At 45.5% G+C, this 18,058-nt stretch overlaps 1 protein-coding gene across 2 annotated transcripts in view; it reads left to right on the top strand.

Annotated features, from left to right (window-relative positions):
* The window catches only part of TTC28 (tetratricopeptide repeat domain 28), a 623,216-nt gene extending 617,337 nt beyond the window's left edge, over window positions 1–5,879 (top strand). For both annotated transcript variants that reach the window (XM_012763803.2, XM_075996660.1), the window contains one exon: window positions 158–5,879. In XM_012763803.2, coding sequence (XP_012619257.2) covers window positions 158–1,761 — 1,604 coding nt within the window. In that variant the 3' untranslated portion in view covers window positions 1,762–5,879. The remainder of the gene's footprint in view (window positions 1–157) is intronic.
* Window positions 5,880–18,058: the final 12,179 nt, after the last annotated feature.

Below are 18,058 nucleotides of genomic sequence, written 5' to 3'. Positions count from 1 at the left end.
AGGATTGTAAGATTAATTCAAATAATACATACGAGTAGCACTTGCACTAGTTCTTTGCTAGTGTCTATGCCTATAATGATGGTTTGTGATTTTGAAAGAAAAATCAAAACCATATAGCGTTCTAACTGCCCTGTGGGCACTCCTGTTTTGTGCTTAGATTCCACCGAGCTACCCAAGCGCCTCAGCCTCGACAGCTCGTCCTCGCTGGAGTCCCTGGCCTCGGCCCAGTCCGTTTCCCACGCCCTGCCCTTGGGCTACCAGCACCCTCCCTTCTCCCCCACGGGCGCGGACAGCGTCGCCTCGGACGCCATCTCCGTGTACAGCCTGAGCTCCATCGCCTCCTCCATGAGCTTCGTCTCCAAGCCCGAGGCGGGGTCCGAGGCTGGCGGCCCCAGAGGACGGCCGGACGACAGGTCCAAGAGTGCCGCGTACCCGCAGCGGTCCACCCTGCCCCGGAGCCAGCCGTCCCCCCAGACCCGGCCCTCGGGCAGCAAAGAGGAAGAAGAATACGAAGGGTTTTCCATCATCAGCACCGAGCCTTTGGCGGCCTACCAGGAAAGCAGGACGACTCTCTTCTCGCCAGATCACAAACAGTCCCGAGCCGGGACCGCCGGGGGCGTAAAAGTTTCGGTGAGCTCCAAGGGGAGCGTAAGCACGCCAAATTCCCCAGCTAAAATGACCCTCATTCCCAGCCCTAACTCACCCTTCCAAAAGGTTGGCAAGCTGGCCAGCTCGGACACCGGGGAATCGGACCAGTCCAGCACGGAGACGGACAGCACCGTGAAATCCCAGGAAGAGAGCAACCCGAAGCTCGATCCGCAGGAGCTAGCCCAGAAGATCCTGGAGGAGACGCAGAGCCACCTCCTGGCGGTGGAGCGTCTGCAGAGGGGCGGCGGCCAGGCGCGCGAGGGCGGCCTCCCCGGGCCCACCAGCGCCGCCGTCTTCCGGGCCTCGGAGACCAGCGCGTTCAGCAGGCCGGTCCTCTCCCATCAGAAGAGCCAGCCGTCGCCGGTCACCGTCAAACCAAAGCCCCCCGCCAGGAGCTCATCCCTCCCCAAGGTGAGCTCCGGGTACAGCAGCCCCACCGCCTCCGAGACGGCCGCCAGGGACAGCCTGGGCCCGCACAGCGGCCGGCCGTCGCCCGGCTCCGACTCCCAGACTTCCCTCACCGACCAGCCTCTCTTCAAACTGAAGTATCCCAGCTCTCCGTACAGTGCCCACATCTCCAAATCGCCAAGGAACATGTCCCCAAGCTCTGGCCATCAGTCTCCTGCTGGCAGCGCCCCGTCCCCAGCTCTCTCCTACTCCTCGGCCGGTTCCGCTCGCTCGAGCCCCGCTGACGCCCCCGACGTGGACAAGCTGAAGATGGCAGCCATTGACGAGAAGGTGCAGGCCGTGCACAACCTGAAGATGTTTTGGCAGAGCACAGCCCAGCACCCCACAGGACCCGTGAAAATCTTCCGTGGGACGCCCGGAACGACGACTTCCAAAAGAGATGTCCTCAGTCTATTAAATCTGTCACCGCGGCACAACAAGAAAGAGGAAGGAGTAGATAAGCTTGAACTTAAGGAGCTGTCTTTGCAGCAACGCGAGGAGGCGCCCCCCAACGGCCACTGGCGCACCGAGACCACCACGCTGAGCACGCTGCCACTGCCCCCCAGCCCTCCTGTTGGAGTCCCCACGCGCCCTTTGAGACTTCCTTCTGGAAACGGCTACAAGTTCCTGTCCCCAGGAAGATTTTTTCCTTCTTCCAAATGCTAAGGCATCTTCCATACCCAGCGACTCAGAGTGCAGCAGCCCACAGACGGGCCTGGCTCTCACTCCGGCCTGTTCCCGCGCCTCAGTGCATCAGCCCGCACGGCCACCGGCGCCACCTCGCCAGGGCGTGCTCAGTGGGTGAGGGGCGCCACCATGCCACAGGCTACCACGCACACACTGGTGGCTTCTCTGGACCTCTGGGCCACATTCACCAAAAGCCAGGACTTCTGTGGGTCAGTGCAGGAGGCTCGTGGAATTTTCTACACACTTCACCAAATGTTTACCTTTGAACTCCCTGCTTCTCATCTTTGACAGGATTCTTCAACAGGATTTTGTACAAAAACGGTCACGGTTCTGGGGTGGGGAGAGGAGGGGAGCACATATTTTGCTAAGAGGTGTATACGCAGTACCTTTTATACACAGAAATACAAATGGAGCTTTCTTAAGGCTTTCAGGTGCTGGTTGGGGTGGGATATATAAAATCTAAGTTGAATCCTATAGCCAAAAACAGAATAATGGTTTAAAAACTGCCAATGATCTGTAATGAAATGGTAGCAACTCTGGTCACACGACGGTGTGCCATCACCGCAGCGACGCAATAATTCACGCCGCGGCCGCGCTGCACCCTCAGCTGCGCTGCCCTAGCGGGCTCCGCAAACACCTGTGGGCCCCACTGGCAACCAAACTTGAATTTTCTTAAAAGATTTATGTAACTCTTATCCAGGCATTTTAGAACTATGCAATTGTGATTTAAAATGCAACTTTGTGCTTTTAAAACATTGACCTTTTTTGTACATGGATGAACAACTTGGTTTTATTATCAACAGTACTTTGCATTTATAGCTATTATTTTTAAAAGCTCAAAAAGTTTTTTAAAATGTCAAATTTTGAATAGTCATCAATAAGTAATTGTCAAGCTTGGAGGAAAAGGTTGAAATTACTATTTCCTTATAAGCAAAAAAAAAAAAAAGAAAAAAAGAAAAAAAATCCCTTGGCTAACTAGATTTAACCAGAATCTAGCCTTTTAAGCTCCTATTCTCTTTTATTACCTGCTTAATTTTACTCTCTTTTCCCAGCTCCAGGCCCCTCAGACCTCTTCTATCTAAACCCACTGCTAGGTTCCCACGGTCCCAGCACCCACCTCCATGAGCTACACGCTCCTCTTCCCCATGGCTGGCGTCCCCTTGCGCCTGCGGTGGAAGGACAAGCCCCTGCCCACCGCGGAAGACTAGCATCTGCACCCTGAGAAGCAGGGGCCTCTGCTGCATCACTGCTAGCTGAGGAACGCGATGAGGTGGGCTTTCCCTGCAGCTCTGACAGTAGACTTCAGTCGTCGCCAGCTTGGGGCAAGACAAGGGAATAGGCTAATTAGAGGTAACCATTAATTTATTTTAATAAAGAAATGAAATGCTAAAAACCACATTAGTACTAAGTTTAGTTGGAGAATTTAAATAAGTCGGTTTTGTTTCATTTTTTTAGAAAGACAGTCTCATTCTGTCACCCAGGCTAGAGTGCAGTAGTGTCATCATAGCCCACTACAGCCTCAAACTCCTGGGCTCAAGTGATCCTCCTGCCTCAGCCTCCCCAGTAGCTGGGACTACAGGCACATGCCACCATGCCTGGCCAAGTTTTAAATATTTTTTTATAGAGATGAGGTTTCACTATGTCACCTAGGCTGGTCTTAAACTCCTGGACTCAAGTGATCCTCCTGCCTTGGCCTCCCAAAGTGCTGGGATTACAGGCGTGAGCCACTATGCCCCGCCAAAATAAGTATCTTTTAGGTGATTCTAAAATTAAAATCCTGTCACCCTCACTGTGAAGTTATATCACACAAGCTTGGGCAGCCACCTGGCCCAGGACACCAGGAACACATGGGGTGAACATGAAGGGCCTGGCAGGAGGGACACTTACTTACATCAAGACCCCCAGGTGGAGTTTTAGCCTTGGGTAGTATGTCACTTTAAAAGCACACACTGACCATTTCACCTGCTCCTCAGTGTACTCCTCTGCAAAGAAAAAAGGATGCTATTTATCCAGTTTGTGTTGTCCTGAGCTACATCATAGAGATATTTTGTTTAACCCAACAGCCAACAATAAGGATGTCCCATTCTAACCCTGATCCCAACACTAAAAATAGAAGTATTTTATAAAGAAACAAGCAACTATGAGAGTGTCTTTACGTTAGTAGGGAACAAATGGTAATAAAAATACCAGTGTAGCAAATGAAAGCCAAATTCATAGCACTGTGCATTTAGCAAAATCAGGTCCTCAACAATAAAAAATAAACCTCAAATTTCTAACTCCACATGCGGACGGTTAGGCTGTCCCTTTCTCAGCAAAGCTCTCGCAGCCTCTTTCCCAAGTGCCAAGGATCCCTGGCGTGAAGGCCGGGGTCCCGACCTGCCCCCTCGCCAACACCCCCGCCGCCCCCGCCGCTGCCTGTGCTTCAACCCAGCTAGGGGGCCTCGCGGACTCTGGCCTGGTTTCAGTCCTAGGTACACTGTTGTTTAGGTTTCATATTGAAGAGCCAAATGGTATATGTGATTTTTTTTTTGTTCTAGATATAAGTTTCAATGAAGGGAAAACAAAGGTGATAAAATGATAGGCCCAATCTAAAGATCACTGTAGAGTCGCCGCTTCTTTATGTTATTCTCAGTCTTGGTGTTTCTGTACGACTGAAATGGATGTAAAATCATAAAATCAAAGTGAATTTTTCAGGCTACACTGTAAAAAGTATGCACTTAAAATTATGAGCGATTGTATGATTCACAAAGGTTTCTTTGTATAGATCAGGGGTTGGCAACTATGACCCACAGGCTAAATCCGGTCAGCCGTCTGTTTTTTTACGGCCATGAGCTAAGAATGGATTTTACCTTTTTAAATGGTTATATAAGGACCTATATATTGTTCTTGATTTTGCCTCTTCTCCCCCCACCCCACCCCCCCCCCGCCAAAAATATCTAGTACCTGGTCTTTTAAGAAAAAGTTTGCTGACTCCTGCCATACAGGACAGAAAACATAATTGGATAATATTTTGTTTCTGCATCTAGAGGGCGTGTGGGGCCACGCTGGCTGGCGTGCCCGGGAACCCCGAGCATTGAGGCCACGTGGGTGAAAGCAAAGGGCTCCTGCAGAGCCACTGGCTCTTTGCACCACTTGGGAGGAGTCAACAGGTGTGGGTAATATTTACAAAAATATTTTGTGAAGCAAGCATTGGATACGTTTCCTTTTAGCTCAGGAAGCTGCAGTGCGCCGCCCTGCCCCGCTCCAACAGAGGCAGGTACTCGGAAGACAGGCAGTGCAGCTCGCTCTTAGAAACCCTGGCATGGCCGCAGATGGAGGGAGCAGACGCTATCTCCATTCTTACCAGTGAACGACTTCCCTACTTTAATGATTTTTAACTAGTCAAAATACCAAGAGAAAATTAGCCACTAAAAATATATTTTGATCTATTTTGATTAATTGATGTGCAGCAAAATGAAATAGTTCTCAATCCCGTTTTTAAAAGCTCATGGTTCACACCGACACGTGCGGGTTTCAGCAGGAGACAAGGCGCCACCCACACTACCCGCCTGCTCCCGCCTGTCCCAGCGGCCCGGCAGGCTGGCCGGCCACGGCAAGGCCCGGCCCCGCACGCCCCTCTGCCTCCCAGCCCCGCGCGCGAGACCCACAGGGGCCCGTAGCCTTGATACTTTCAGTTCAGGCTGGAAAAATACCACGCAACGATCTGGCTTGCTTTTAGTAAGTAGGCAAAAAGTAAGAATTGTATAATTTTCATCACATATTTTGTTGTTTTATCTAAAATGAGTGTACATGTGGTTTGTGAACTGGGCCCTCGTGCCGGATCCTTCAGAGATGTCCCGCGTCAGGACACCCGTGGGCCCGCCCCTCCCCAGACACCCCCGCTTGGCAGTCACGTTCCTTGTATGCAGCGTCGGCCGTCTTTGGCCTATGTGGACTTTTTTGTAAATTACACAGTTTCCAGATGGCATTAAACTTTTTATATTACGAAGTTTACCATGTAAAAAGAACTTCATATTTTTATTGAGATTGCTAAGGCACTTGGCCTTCTTCCTTTGTGATTTCAGTGTCTATTAAAGCATGAATTCCCTCAGTTCTAAGTGCTGTATCTGAATCGCTTTCTATGCACGTTCCACGCTCTCTAGGTTTCTTTGCAGTGCGAGTGGTCATGTGCCAGCAACGAGCACGTTCTCCCCTCGTCTGGAGTGTCATCGTCTGTGAGCGGCGACGCCACGCGCCAGCTGGCGAGCACGAGACGCGCACAGCAGAGCTGTCCCTCTCTGGTCCCGAGGCCCCAGTCCCTCTGGCGGGGGACGGGTAGTTTAGACGGCTGACCCCTAGTTGGAGGGCCAGAAAATTCCACAGCTGGACGATTGTTAAGACAAAAACACAGTTCATCACCACTAGATCCTTATAGCTAAAGAAACTTCCAAGTAAGTATTTCAGAAAGTGTGAGAGCATGAAGGAACAGTGAAGAACTAGGCAACTGTGAATAAATCGAAACAAATACTGTGTAACAAAGAGTAATGTCTCATTTGGGTAACGATACAAAATACCTAGGCAATAACATGTAAAACAATGGACTTCCAAGTGCTGTAAGTTTGGGAAGATAGAGTAGATTATTTTTAGAATAAGTTAAGGCCGGGCGTGGTGGCTCACGCCTGTAATCCTAGCACTCTGGGAGGCCAAGGCGGGCAGATTGCTCGAGGTCAGGAGTTTGAAACCACCCTGAGCAAGACCCCGTCTCTACCAAAAATAGAAAGAAATTAATTGACCAACTAAAAATATATATACAAAAAAAAAAAAAATTAGCCAGGCATGGTGGTGCATGCCTGTAGTCCCAGCTACTCGGGAGGCTGAGGCAGGAGGATCGCCTGAGCCCAGGAGATTGAGGTTGCTGTGAGCTAGGCTAATGCCATGGCACTCACTCTAGCCTGGGCAACAAAGTGAGACTCTGTCTCAAAAGAAAAAAATAATAGAATAAGTTAATCTATTATAATACATTAATATGTAAATCATGCACACACACACAGAAATAGAAGGTTATATTTCCAAACTAGTTAATGGAAGAGAAATACATTAATTTTTTTTTTAAATCTTGGTCAATCTAAAGGAATAGAAAAAGAAACAACAACAAACAAAATTTAAAGGGCAGGATAAGTATAAAATAAGAAGAAAGAAATAAAATTATCAGTAATCATTATAATGTAAGTGAACTAAACAAAAAGCAGAGCTGTCCTGGAGGAATATGCCATGTGCTCTTTAGAAAGCTATATGCTATTTGAAAAAAAACAAAAAACAAACAAATAAAAAAAAAACCACCAAAGCACAGAGGCCCCAAATGGTTGACAGTAAAAGGATGATCAAAATAGATGTTAAAAGGCACTAATAAGCTGGGCGCGGTGGCTCACGCCTGTAATCCTAGCTCTCTGGGAGGCTGAGGCGGGCGGATTGCTCGAGGTCGGGAATTCGAAACCAGCCTGAGCAAGAGCGAGACCCCGTCTCTATTATAAATACAAAGAAATTAATTGGCCAACTAAGATATATATAGAAAAAATTAGCCGGGCATGGTGGCGCATGCCTGTAGTCCCAGCTACTTGGGGAGGCTGAGGCAGGAGGATCGCTTGAGCCCAGGAGTTTGAGGTTGCTGTGAGCGAGGCTGACGCCATGGCACTCACTCTAGCCTGGACAACAAAGCGAGACTCTGTCTCAAAAAAAAAAAAAAGGCACTAATAAACAAGATCATTTCCCTAAGGATAAACTTAGCAAAAAGGCAAAATTCTAAATTTGTGTGCAGCTAACTAGATAGCCTCAAAATTCATAAAGGAAAATCTGGCAGACCTACAAGTTTGGAAAAATACACACTATCGTGATGGGAGATTTTAACCCACTACTCTCAATAATCAATAGATGAAGCAGACAAAAACTTAGAAAGCATATGGTAGGTTTAAACAGTTCAGCAAGCAGGTTGATGGGATGGAGTTGTAGAGAACATGTGCTCTGATAGTGAATCCACATTCTTCACATGCACACACGGACCATGTTATGAAAACAGACCACATATAGGCCAGGTAACAAGTCTCAGCAAATACTGAAGAATTAGCACCGATACTACCACATGATCAGAACTCAGTACAATTAAGTTAGACATCAATTACAAGAAGATAACCAGAAAGTTGCCAGTCACTTAGATGTTTTAAAATGCACTAAATCGCATATGACCCATGGGAAAAGTCACACTAGAAATGAGAAAACACTACACATCGAAATCGGGAGGCGGCTCCGGAGCCACCCTGGGAGATTCTGGGCTTTTGTTAATGACAGAGGTGTGTCTTACTTGTTCCATACAAGCCTAGAAATTTGCACAGGGGACTCCAAACAATCACTTTCACCGAATCAAATAAAATACACACTTATTTTTATTTCTGCTTCCATGCTATTTTCAGGAAATTTATAAATTATGATAGCTTGAAAATAAGATTAATTTATAATTCTATAAAAATTAGTGGGATACAGTATTTTAAAGGAAAGTTTATAGCCCTAAATGTTTATATTCAAGAGTAATGTTCAAATTAAGTGACTGCAAGAAACCCAATCAACAGGGACAGGCGCCGCGTACTTTAGGAGACAATAAAAGCTGCTGGGCCAGGCGACCAGTTCAGAAAGTCAGAGAAAGAACAATATACCAGGACACAAAAGGAAGGAGGGAGTTAAGAAGGTCAGAGACAAAAGAAGAAAAAGTAAGTCAAGAAGGGCCAAATTTGCCAAAAAGGGAAATCAAATATACTAATTTCTGGGAAGGCTGATCCTGTGTGGTAGGGGACAAGAGGGACAGGAGGGGAAGGGGCCCAGGGGTGGGGGGAGAGACAGAGAGAAGGCAAGCGAAAGGGGATGTAACTAACCATGCAGCAGAGGCTGAAAAATAAGGAAACACTGTGAACAAGTTTATGCCGATATATGTGAAAATGCAAGCGACATCTCCCGTGGTTCAGGCAGAGGCACGCGGGTGAGGTTTCTAGAAGTGCAGGGAAGGAAGGAAACACGTGCAGGACGGTGGCACCACCATGAGCAAGGTAAGGTGACGGATGAGAATCAGGGGTGGTGTCTAGGCGATTTTGACTACAAAGTGCTGTAACATACAACTTGTTCATTTTTCATAAGAAATTTAGGAACAAGTGATAAGTATTATCAGCAACTGTATAATAATAAATTAGATTACATAAACTTTTAGAAAAAGATGTTAAAGTTCTGGGGAAAAAAAGAATAAAATGTAAAAATTGGTGGGAAAGAAGTTAAAAAAAACTTTAAACTGGTAGCCACAACTCCTTGCCCTTCCCCAACTTCCTAGTATCAGGCTCAGATGTTTTTACATGAACTTCACCAAATTTTAGGGGCCAGCTAATTGCTTAGAAAATATGAAAATAATGAATGATATTCAAATCATTTCATGATGCTATTCTTAATGCTAAAACAAACAGAGCGTATAGGAAAAGAAAATGAAAGGCCCATTTATGGACCTCAACATAAAAAGCCTAAATATTAATAAAATATTGGCCATTAAGTCTCTGAATTTTTAAAACTAAGAAGACACAAATTGAAAGTGGATCTGTGTGTTAGAGACTTGAGAACGTTAGTCTTTGCTGACGGTATTCCTAAGGGGGCAGAGCCCGGAAAGGGGCACCTATAACACGCTAGACTACGGGGAGCCTCACTGCCCTGGGAGCCAATGAGGTCTGCGGTTCACGCTGCAATTACACAAGAAGCAAAATCTATTATGCTTCTACTATACAATGATTTGTCAATGTAACAGCAATTCCAAGCAATTCTACCATTTTTTAAGAAACAATGTAAGAATTGTACCCTGCTATTACTGTTAGAGCAGACTTTTATTTTAGTACAATAATCTAAAGATTACGTATGAAAGTTAATGAAGCACAATGCAAGGATTTATGAGCACAACAGCGTGGTCCCTATTACCCTGGGAAACACAATTTGTGCTCTCAGTTACTGTTAAAGAATTTGCATATGCAGTTGTGGAATACATGTTTTGCTGGATGCTTCCTTAGAAGGAGACAATGGCCCTTAATGAAGACGTGCAGGGAAGATGTGCTTCAGGACCTCAGTCGATAGCTAATACGAAACACAGGTACAAGCAGGACTGCTCTTAGCTATTGCAGCTACTTTTGAATATTGTGATTCTAATGCTTTACTTATAGTCACTTTGTTCTGTAGTTTTTAACCTCAGATGTCTGGACAGGGCTCACAGTTTGGTACCTTTCCCAATTTAAAGCCTTTCTTCAACTTTGCAGATGAGCACGTGCGCTTCCAGGCCCCACTACCACTAAATAACAGCAAACAGCAGGGAACTGACGGGCTAATGCTGCACCCACTCCAGCAAATGAGGCCAAACATCTGGATCCAAATACATTAAAAGGACAAGTTGGCATTAAGGAAACATTTTGCTTCTAAAATGAATTTCATCTAATCTCAAGATATTTATTAAATGTGTAGCAATTGTGCATCTGGGCTTCAGGGAATAATAATATTCTTAAGTACATAAATATTCTCAACATATTTATATTAAAGAAAAAGTTTCAAAATTCCAAAATAACTTTAAATCCTAGGAGTAGAACTCAAAGTCTACCCTTTTAGTTATTTGGGACAGGTAAAGGAATTTCAATTCTGATTTGCCTGGCAGCATTTTGCCAAAAGTCTGATTTTTTTTTTTTTTCATACAGAGAGCTTTTTGAAGTATTGTCATTTTCTTTTTGAACCAAAAATGTAAAAGTAAAATAAAATTGACATATGATCAAGAAAAAAAGGCAATCTTAGCCATCATTTCAAAAGTCATTCATTCCACAAGTATTTGCTAAGAGTTTATGTTGTGATAAACAGAATGTAACCAATAAGAAAATAAACAAGCAGAAAGTTAAAATAGGTGTTAAAAAGTCCATAAAATAAAGCTTATGCCCTTTCACTTAGATGTCATTGGCCCCTGTGAGAAATTCAAACAGCTTGATGAATGAAAAAGTCAACCTCGGTGCCTTCTACCCGCCCACCCACCCAGGACTAGCCCTGAGGGCCGAGAGGCAAAACCTGGTGGTGGCGTGGGGGTGTGTGTGTTTAGAGATGAGGTCCTGCTCTGCTGCCCAGGCTGGAGTGCAGTGGTGGCATCATAGGTCACTGCAGCCTTGAACCCCCGGGCTCAAGTGATGCTCTCATCTCAGACTACCAAATAGCTGGGACTGCAGACAGGCGCCACCGCGCCCAGCTGCCAACTGTGTTTTCTGCTGAAGACTCTACTCTCCCGGCTGCAGCTGACCAGGCAAGGACAGGGCCCAGGCTACATGGGCAGCCAGTGGGTGGGAGGCCAGAACCCCGAGAGCTGGCAGTCAGGTGCCCATTCTCGTGAATCACTCTAGAAAGTCTTGACAAGATCAGGTCTTTGCGACTACAGCAAGAGCCCGAAGGTGATGATGTAAGCCGAGGTCAGTGGGTCCAGCATGGCCACATGCAGGCCAGAGTGGCAGAGGTGCAAACACTGGGAATAAGCAGAGAGGGGACAGCTGAGTGGAGAGACAGATGCAAAGACACCAGGAGAGAGACCAAGACAGCTGCTGACGTGGCCAAGATCCTGGCCACCCTACAGTTCCAGGTGTAGTTACTTCTCACTTGGGGTAACTTAATTGGGACTCTTTTTTTTTCTTTTGCAATTAATGGCCTTAATTGTGGCCTTAATTGTTTGAACCTATGGCATATTAAAAGCAAGTTAGAAACGGGCAGGGAGGAAGGCTATAGAATCAGGCTAACTGAAGACAGAAATGGCAACAAAGGGCCAGGCGCGGTGGCTCACGCCTATAATCCTAGCACTCTGGGAGGCTGAGGCGGGTGGATTGCTCAAGGTCAGGAGTTCGAAACCAGCCTGAGCAAGAGCGAGACCCCCATCTCTACTATAAATAGAAAGAAATTAATTGGCCAACCAATATATATAGAAAAAAATCAGCTGAGCATGGTGGCGCATTTCTGTAGTCCCAGCTACTCGGGAGGCTGAGGCAGGAGGATTGCTTGAGCCCCGGAGTGTGAGGCTGCTGTGAGCTAGGCTGACGCCACGGCACTCACTCTAGCCTGGGCAACAAAGCGAGACTCTGTCTCCAAAAAAAAAAAAAAGAAAGAAAGAAAGAAAGAAATGACAGCAAAGGAAGATGAGCTACCCACAGGGAATAAAGGACAGCCCGTAAGAGTGAAAGGCCATTACAGGCTTCCCCTACAGTCTTGGACAATTTGATGTAAAATAAATAAAGGGACCTCCCACATGCCTTCTTGCTGACTTATATTCTTGCCTGTCCTATTGTCGTGGGAGCCATGTGGGCCCGTCCACCACCAACACTTCCACCTGCTCAGGCCCACTGTGCAGCCCCTGCCGAAGCAGAGCGCCGTGACACCCTCCCCGGTAGAGGACGTTGGAAGAGGCACCGAGGCCTGGGTACAGGGCCGCGGGAAAGGCAGAAGCCTGACAGTCCTGCAAACAGCACTTGGGGTGCGAACGGCTGCACACGGCGGGCTCTGGGGAGTGTGGGAGTGTGGCTGACGCCGGGCCCCGCCCTCTCCTTTAGAGCCTTAAGGAGTCGCAAGGAATCCCAAGATAAATACGGATAAGTTGCAGATCACGAACTAGATTTCTTTAGAATAATGTGTTTACTGACATCAGAGATTTTTATCTATATGTTCTTTATAAACATTCTCTCTGTATGTTCTCTGCTTTGACCTTGCATGCCCTTCTCTGCAATAAATACAGAGGTTTGGGGAGCTCTTTGAAACGAAAAGAGCCCGAGACTGTGGTCTGGAGCATTCTTCGTTCTTCGCTGCGCGGGTAGACGGACGACCTCTACACCCCCCTCCCCTGCATCGCCAGACTTTCCCTCTCAGCCGACCCGTCCCCATCAGCAGTTACGCTATGCACTCTCCCGCTTAGCCCTACAGCCCCGACCCGTTAATTTTCTGTTCTCCTTTCAGAACAAAGCTCCTGACTGCTCTATACTGGCTTCCCCCATTTCTGATCTCCCCTCTCTCCCGAACCATCCCCCATCCAGTCTTTGCCCCAACACAAGAGCAATGGCCACATCCATGGTGCAAAATCTAGTGGTCAATTCTCAGCTTTTGTAATGCACTACAACGGATACAGCATCACCTATGATGCAGTCTTGAAACAAAAATTTAATCTGCATCTAATTAAGCTTGTAGATATATAACTTTCAATTTTTTGTAAATGTAGACATTATCAGATGAGAAAACAGTGAGGCAGATCCTCACTGGAACTACCCACTACTCCACACGGTGCTTTGCAGAACTGTCTGCAACGAGGAAAATGCGTGCTAATACAGTAGCCACTAGCCACATGTGGCTGCTGAGCAACTGCAATGGGGTTAGTGTGATCAAGGAAATGAATTTTGTTTTTTGTTTTTTTTTTTTTATTGTTTTTTTTTTATTCCACAGTCCAATTCAAGTGATGAATTTTGTTTTTATTTATTTGGATATAGCCACATGTGCCTAGTGGCCACTGGATTGGACAGTACAAGACCACTGGCCTCAGGGCTTCAACAAGCCAACGTCATAAAGAAAAAATAAGGGACACATACTGGTCAAGAGTAAAAGAAATTTAAGAGACATCACAACCAAAAGTAAATCCAATTGTATAACTAACTATATACTAACAACAAACACTGGAAAACAAAATGGAAACCAATTCTATTTACCACATTAAAAAACATAAAAGAACTTATTAAAACACATTAAACTGTATACTTAAAATGGGTACATTTATAAATTACTATGTAAATACCTCAACAAAGTTGATGAAAAATATATAATGCTTAGAAATAAATTTAACAAAAGATATGCAAGACTTATACGTTAACAACTATAAAACACTACTGAGAAAAATTAAAGAAGACATATATAAATGGAAAGATAAACCATGTTCATGGATGGAACACTAATTATTGTTAAGCTGTTAATTTTCCCCAAATAGATCTATAGATTCAGCATAACTATAATCAAAATATTAGCAGGAAAAAAAAGTCTTAGCAGACTTTTTATTAGAAACTGGCAAGTTAAATCTAAAATTTATTTGGAAATGCAAAGAATATAGAAAAGTCGAAACAAACTTGAAAAAGAGGTTGGCTTCAAGACTTACATACAGTATGTAAAACTATATGGTTCTAGCAGATAAATAAGTATATTAGTGGACAGAATAGAGTTCAGAAACATGGAGAGAAGAGAGTCAAAACATATGTGGTCAAATGATTTTCAGCTAAGGGTGCCAAGGTAATTCAACGGAGAAAAGATGGTATTTTCAACAAATGGTACCAAAATAACTACATATCATTTAGAAAAAGATAAACCTTGACAATCACCTCTAACCATACTCAAAAATTAATTCAAGATACATCATAAACCTAGATATAAAAGCTGAAACTACCAGAAAATATCTATTTGGCCTTGGGTCAAGCAAAGATTTCTTAAGATATGAAAAGCACTAATCATAAAAAAAGTTAGATTAGAATTTATCAAAATTAAAACTTTCTTCTCTTCAAGAGATATCACTAAGAAAAATAAAAGGCAAGCACAGCTTAGGAGACAGTATTTGTGGTAATAATAAAACATCAAACAATAAAAGCAAAAGATTTGAACAAAAACTTCATGAAGGAAGATATATAAATAATCAATAAGCGCATGAAAATGTGCTCAGAATCGTTAGTCATCAGAGAATGCAAATTAAAATCATAATGAAAAGCACTTTACACCTTTAGAATGGCTAAATTAAAAAGACCGACCATACCAAATGCTGATGAGTACATAGAGCAACTAGAACTCTAACACACTGCCAGTGAGAACATTAAATGATACAATCACTTTGGAAAACTGGCACTTATAAAATTTAATATACACCCACCCTATCACTCAGCAATTCTATGCCTAGGTATTCACCCAGAGGAAATAAAAAAAGATGTCCACAAAAACACTTGTACAAGAATGTTCTTAGTTGCCTTATTCATAACAGCCCCAAACTTGAAAAAACTCAAATGTCTATTAGCAGGTAAATGGATAAACAAATGGATAAACAAATTTTGGTATAGTGGTACAATGGTATACTACTCAACAATAAGAAGAAATAAACTGATATACCCACCAACATGGGCGAATATAAAAACATTATGGGCTGGGCACAGTGGCTCAGGCCTATAATCCTAGCACTTTGGATCAGCCTGGGAAAAAGAGCAAGACCCTGTCTCAAAAACAAACAAAACAAAACAAAACAAAAAAACCCAACAAGCAAAACACTCCAAAGATCATTATGTTTAGCAAAAGAAGTCAAACATAAAAGAGTCAAACGAGTTCATAGTTTTTCTTCGAGAGAGTGCAATGGCATCATCATAGTTCACTGTAACCTCAAATTCCTGGGCTTAAGAGATCCTCCTGCCTTAGGCTCCTGAGTAGCTGGGACTACAGACATGGGCCACCATGCCTGGCTAAGTTTTATACTTTTTGTAGAGATGGGGTCTCCCTACATTGCTCAGGCTAGTCTCGAACTCCTGGCCTCAAGTGATCCTCCTGCCTTGGCCTCCCAAAATGCTAGGATAATAGGCATGAGCCACTGGGTCTGGCTAGTTCATACTTAATTTCATTTATACAAAGTCCTAGACAGTCAGAACTAATTTATGGTGCTAGAAATCACAGTGATTGTCCCTAGTGGGAAATGGAGATTTTTTTTTTTTGAGACAGAGTCTCACTCTGTTGCCCGGGCCACAGTGCCGTGGCGTCAGCCTAGCTCACAGCAACCTCAGACTCTTGGGCTCAGGAGATCCTCCTGCCTCAGCCTCCCAAGTAGCTGGGACTACAGGTATGCACCACCATGCTGGGCTAATTTTTTCTATACATTTTTATTTGGCTAGTTAATTTCTTTCTATTTTTAGTAGAGATGGGGTCACACTCTTGCTCAGGCTGGTTTCGAACTCCTGACCTTGAGTGATCCACCCGCCTCGGCCTCCCAGAATGCTAGGATGACAGGCATGAGTTACCTCGCCTGGCCAGAAATGGAGATTGACTAGAAAGGGCTGAGGGGACATGCCAGGAGGGGACATGCCAGGAGGGGACATGCCAGGAGGGGACATGCCAGGAGGATGAGGCTGTTCTGTATCTTGACTGGGGTGTTGATTACACAGGTGGAGACATTTGTCACAAATCATTCAATTGTACCGTCAACATTTTAATGTTTTATTCTGTATGAATTATATAAGAAGTCCCAACAGGGTTTTATATTTGTTTTGTTAGAAATTACCAAGCTGATTCTCAATTTTATATGGAAATGCAAGAGGGCCAAGCATACCCAAGGCAGTATAAGAACAGCAAAGCTGGGGGCGTCACACTGCCAAAAGTTCAGCTCTATTACAAAGCTACAAGAATTAAGCCCCAGTGGGACTGGCGCACAGACAGAAAAACAGATGAATGAACACAGTAGGGAGTCCAGAAACAGACCCACACATGTAGTCACTTGATTTATGACAAATATGACACTTCAGGACACTGCAGAAAGAACAGAATAAACTTTTAAATAAACGGAGCTAGGCTGATTGGATACACTTTCTTAAAAATTAATCTTGACCTCTACATCCTATCACACAGAAAAATCAATTCTCAGTGGGCTGCACATTTCAATGTAAAAGGTAAGACAAAATGGCAGAAAATCCAGGGACAATATTTAGAAGAAAACATAAGACTATCAGCATAAACTTAAAGTAGGCAAATGTCTCTTAAACAGGACAAAAAGGTAGGTAACTGCACCGGCAACATCTGATGATGGGACTATGGACTCCAGGGCGCGCTGCGGGCGCTGTCCTTGGTGGGAGCTTCGTGGCAAGTCCGTGCACCTGGCACGAGTGTCTCAAATGCAATGCCGAGCCAAGGAAAGCAGACAGAATATCTACGTTTCCATTTACGCACAGCTCGAGCACTAGCAAACCAGATGCACGGTGTTAGAAGAAGCTGCTTACTCCTGTGGTGGGGACCACCACCTATTTGACTGGTAGGGGTTCACTTTGTAAAAATCCATGCTGTTTGGAGTTGTGCGCTTTTCTGCACGCGTGTTATATGATGCTATGTGTGTATTTACTTAAAACCGAACGCCTGATCTTTCTCGCCAGTCCTGTTCCCTCTGAAGTCTCCTGCATCTCATGAATGGCAACTGCATCTCTCCAGGAGTCCAGGACAAAACCTGTGGCACCTCCTTCGGACACGTGTGGGCCTGCGGGCTGCAGCAGCCCCCGGCCGGCCCTGCTCTCTCCTCCTGCCCTCCAGCTTGTTCTCCACCAGGCGGCCGCGGTGGCTGTTTTAAAGCATACCTCAGCTCCCCCCACCTGTGTGCTGGCCGCCAAAGCCCGTCTGTCACCTGTGAAGTCCTCAGTGACCGGCCCCTCGCTGCTCCTGCCGGAGCCTCTGAACCTCTGCCCCCCGCCCTGCGGCCGACAGCTCGCTCACTCAGCCCCCGCGGCCTTCTGCTCCCACGTGGCCTCCGCAGAGGCCTCCCCCAGCGACACTGCTTTATAAGGCACCCTGGCCCTGCTCGGTGGCCATGCCTGCCGGCCCCCCTACCCAGGAGGCTGAGGCGGGAGGACTGCCTGAGCTACGATGAGGCCACCACACTCCAGCCTGGGCAACACAGCAAGACTCTGTCTTTAAAAAAACAAAGCACTCCTGAAATCTGAATTCACTAATAGCTAGTGTGCTGTCTGTAAGGTCCATCTCGGCTCCCAACTGTATCCGCACCGCCTGGAGTAGTGCCCGGTGCACACTAGTCAATGAGTGCTGGGGAATTACTAAACATAATGTAAGAGGCACAGCACCTTCATGAAGAAAATTGTTAAGTCTTTGTTGAAAAACATTCGAAAGAAAGATAAAATCGTGTTCACGAATGGGAAGCCTGAATATCATAAAGGTGTTGATCACCCCAAAATTACTCTATAAATTAGGTGTGAATCCAATTAAAATCCTGAATTTTTCATAAAATGTAACAAGATCCCCTTGAAGTTCATATGAATGCAAAGGACTTGGAATTGCCATGACAACTGTGAGCGAGGCGTGCACACGAGGAAGGAGGGAGAACTGTGCTCCAGGCAAGGAAGGGGACTAATGACAGTGGCTGATGCCGGGCCCCTGCGGGCGGTTCACAGCCTCCTGCCCCGCTCGCCTCACCCCCAGCGCACGGGCTGTGTGGCCAGGAGCT

This window comes from Microcebus murinus, chromosome 22 (genome assembly GCF_040939455.1).
Source record: "Microcebus murinus isolate Inina chromosome 22, M.murinus_Inina_mat1.0, whole genome shotgun sequence".
Classification (NCBI taxonomy): domain Eukaryota; kingdom Metazoa; phylum Chordata; class Mammalia; order Primates; family Cheirogaleidae; genus Microcebus; species Microcebus murinus.
Note: the sequence above shows the minus strand (reverse complement) of the source record. Positions and strands in the feature narration are given on the sequence as shown.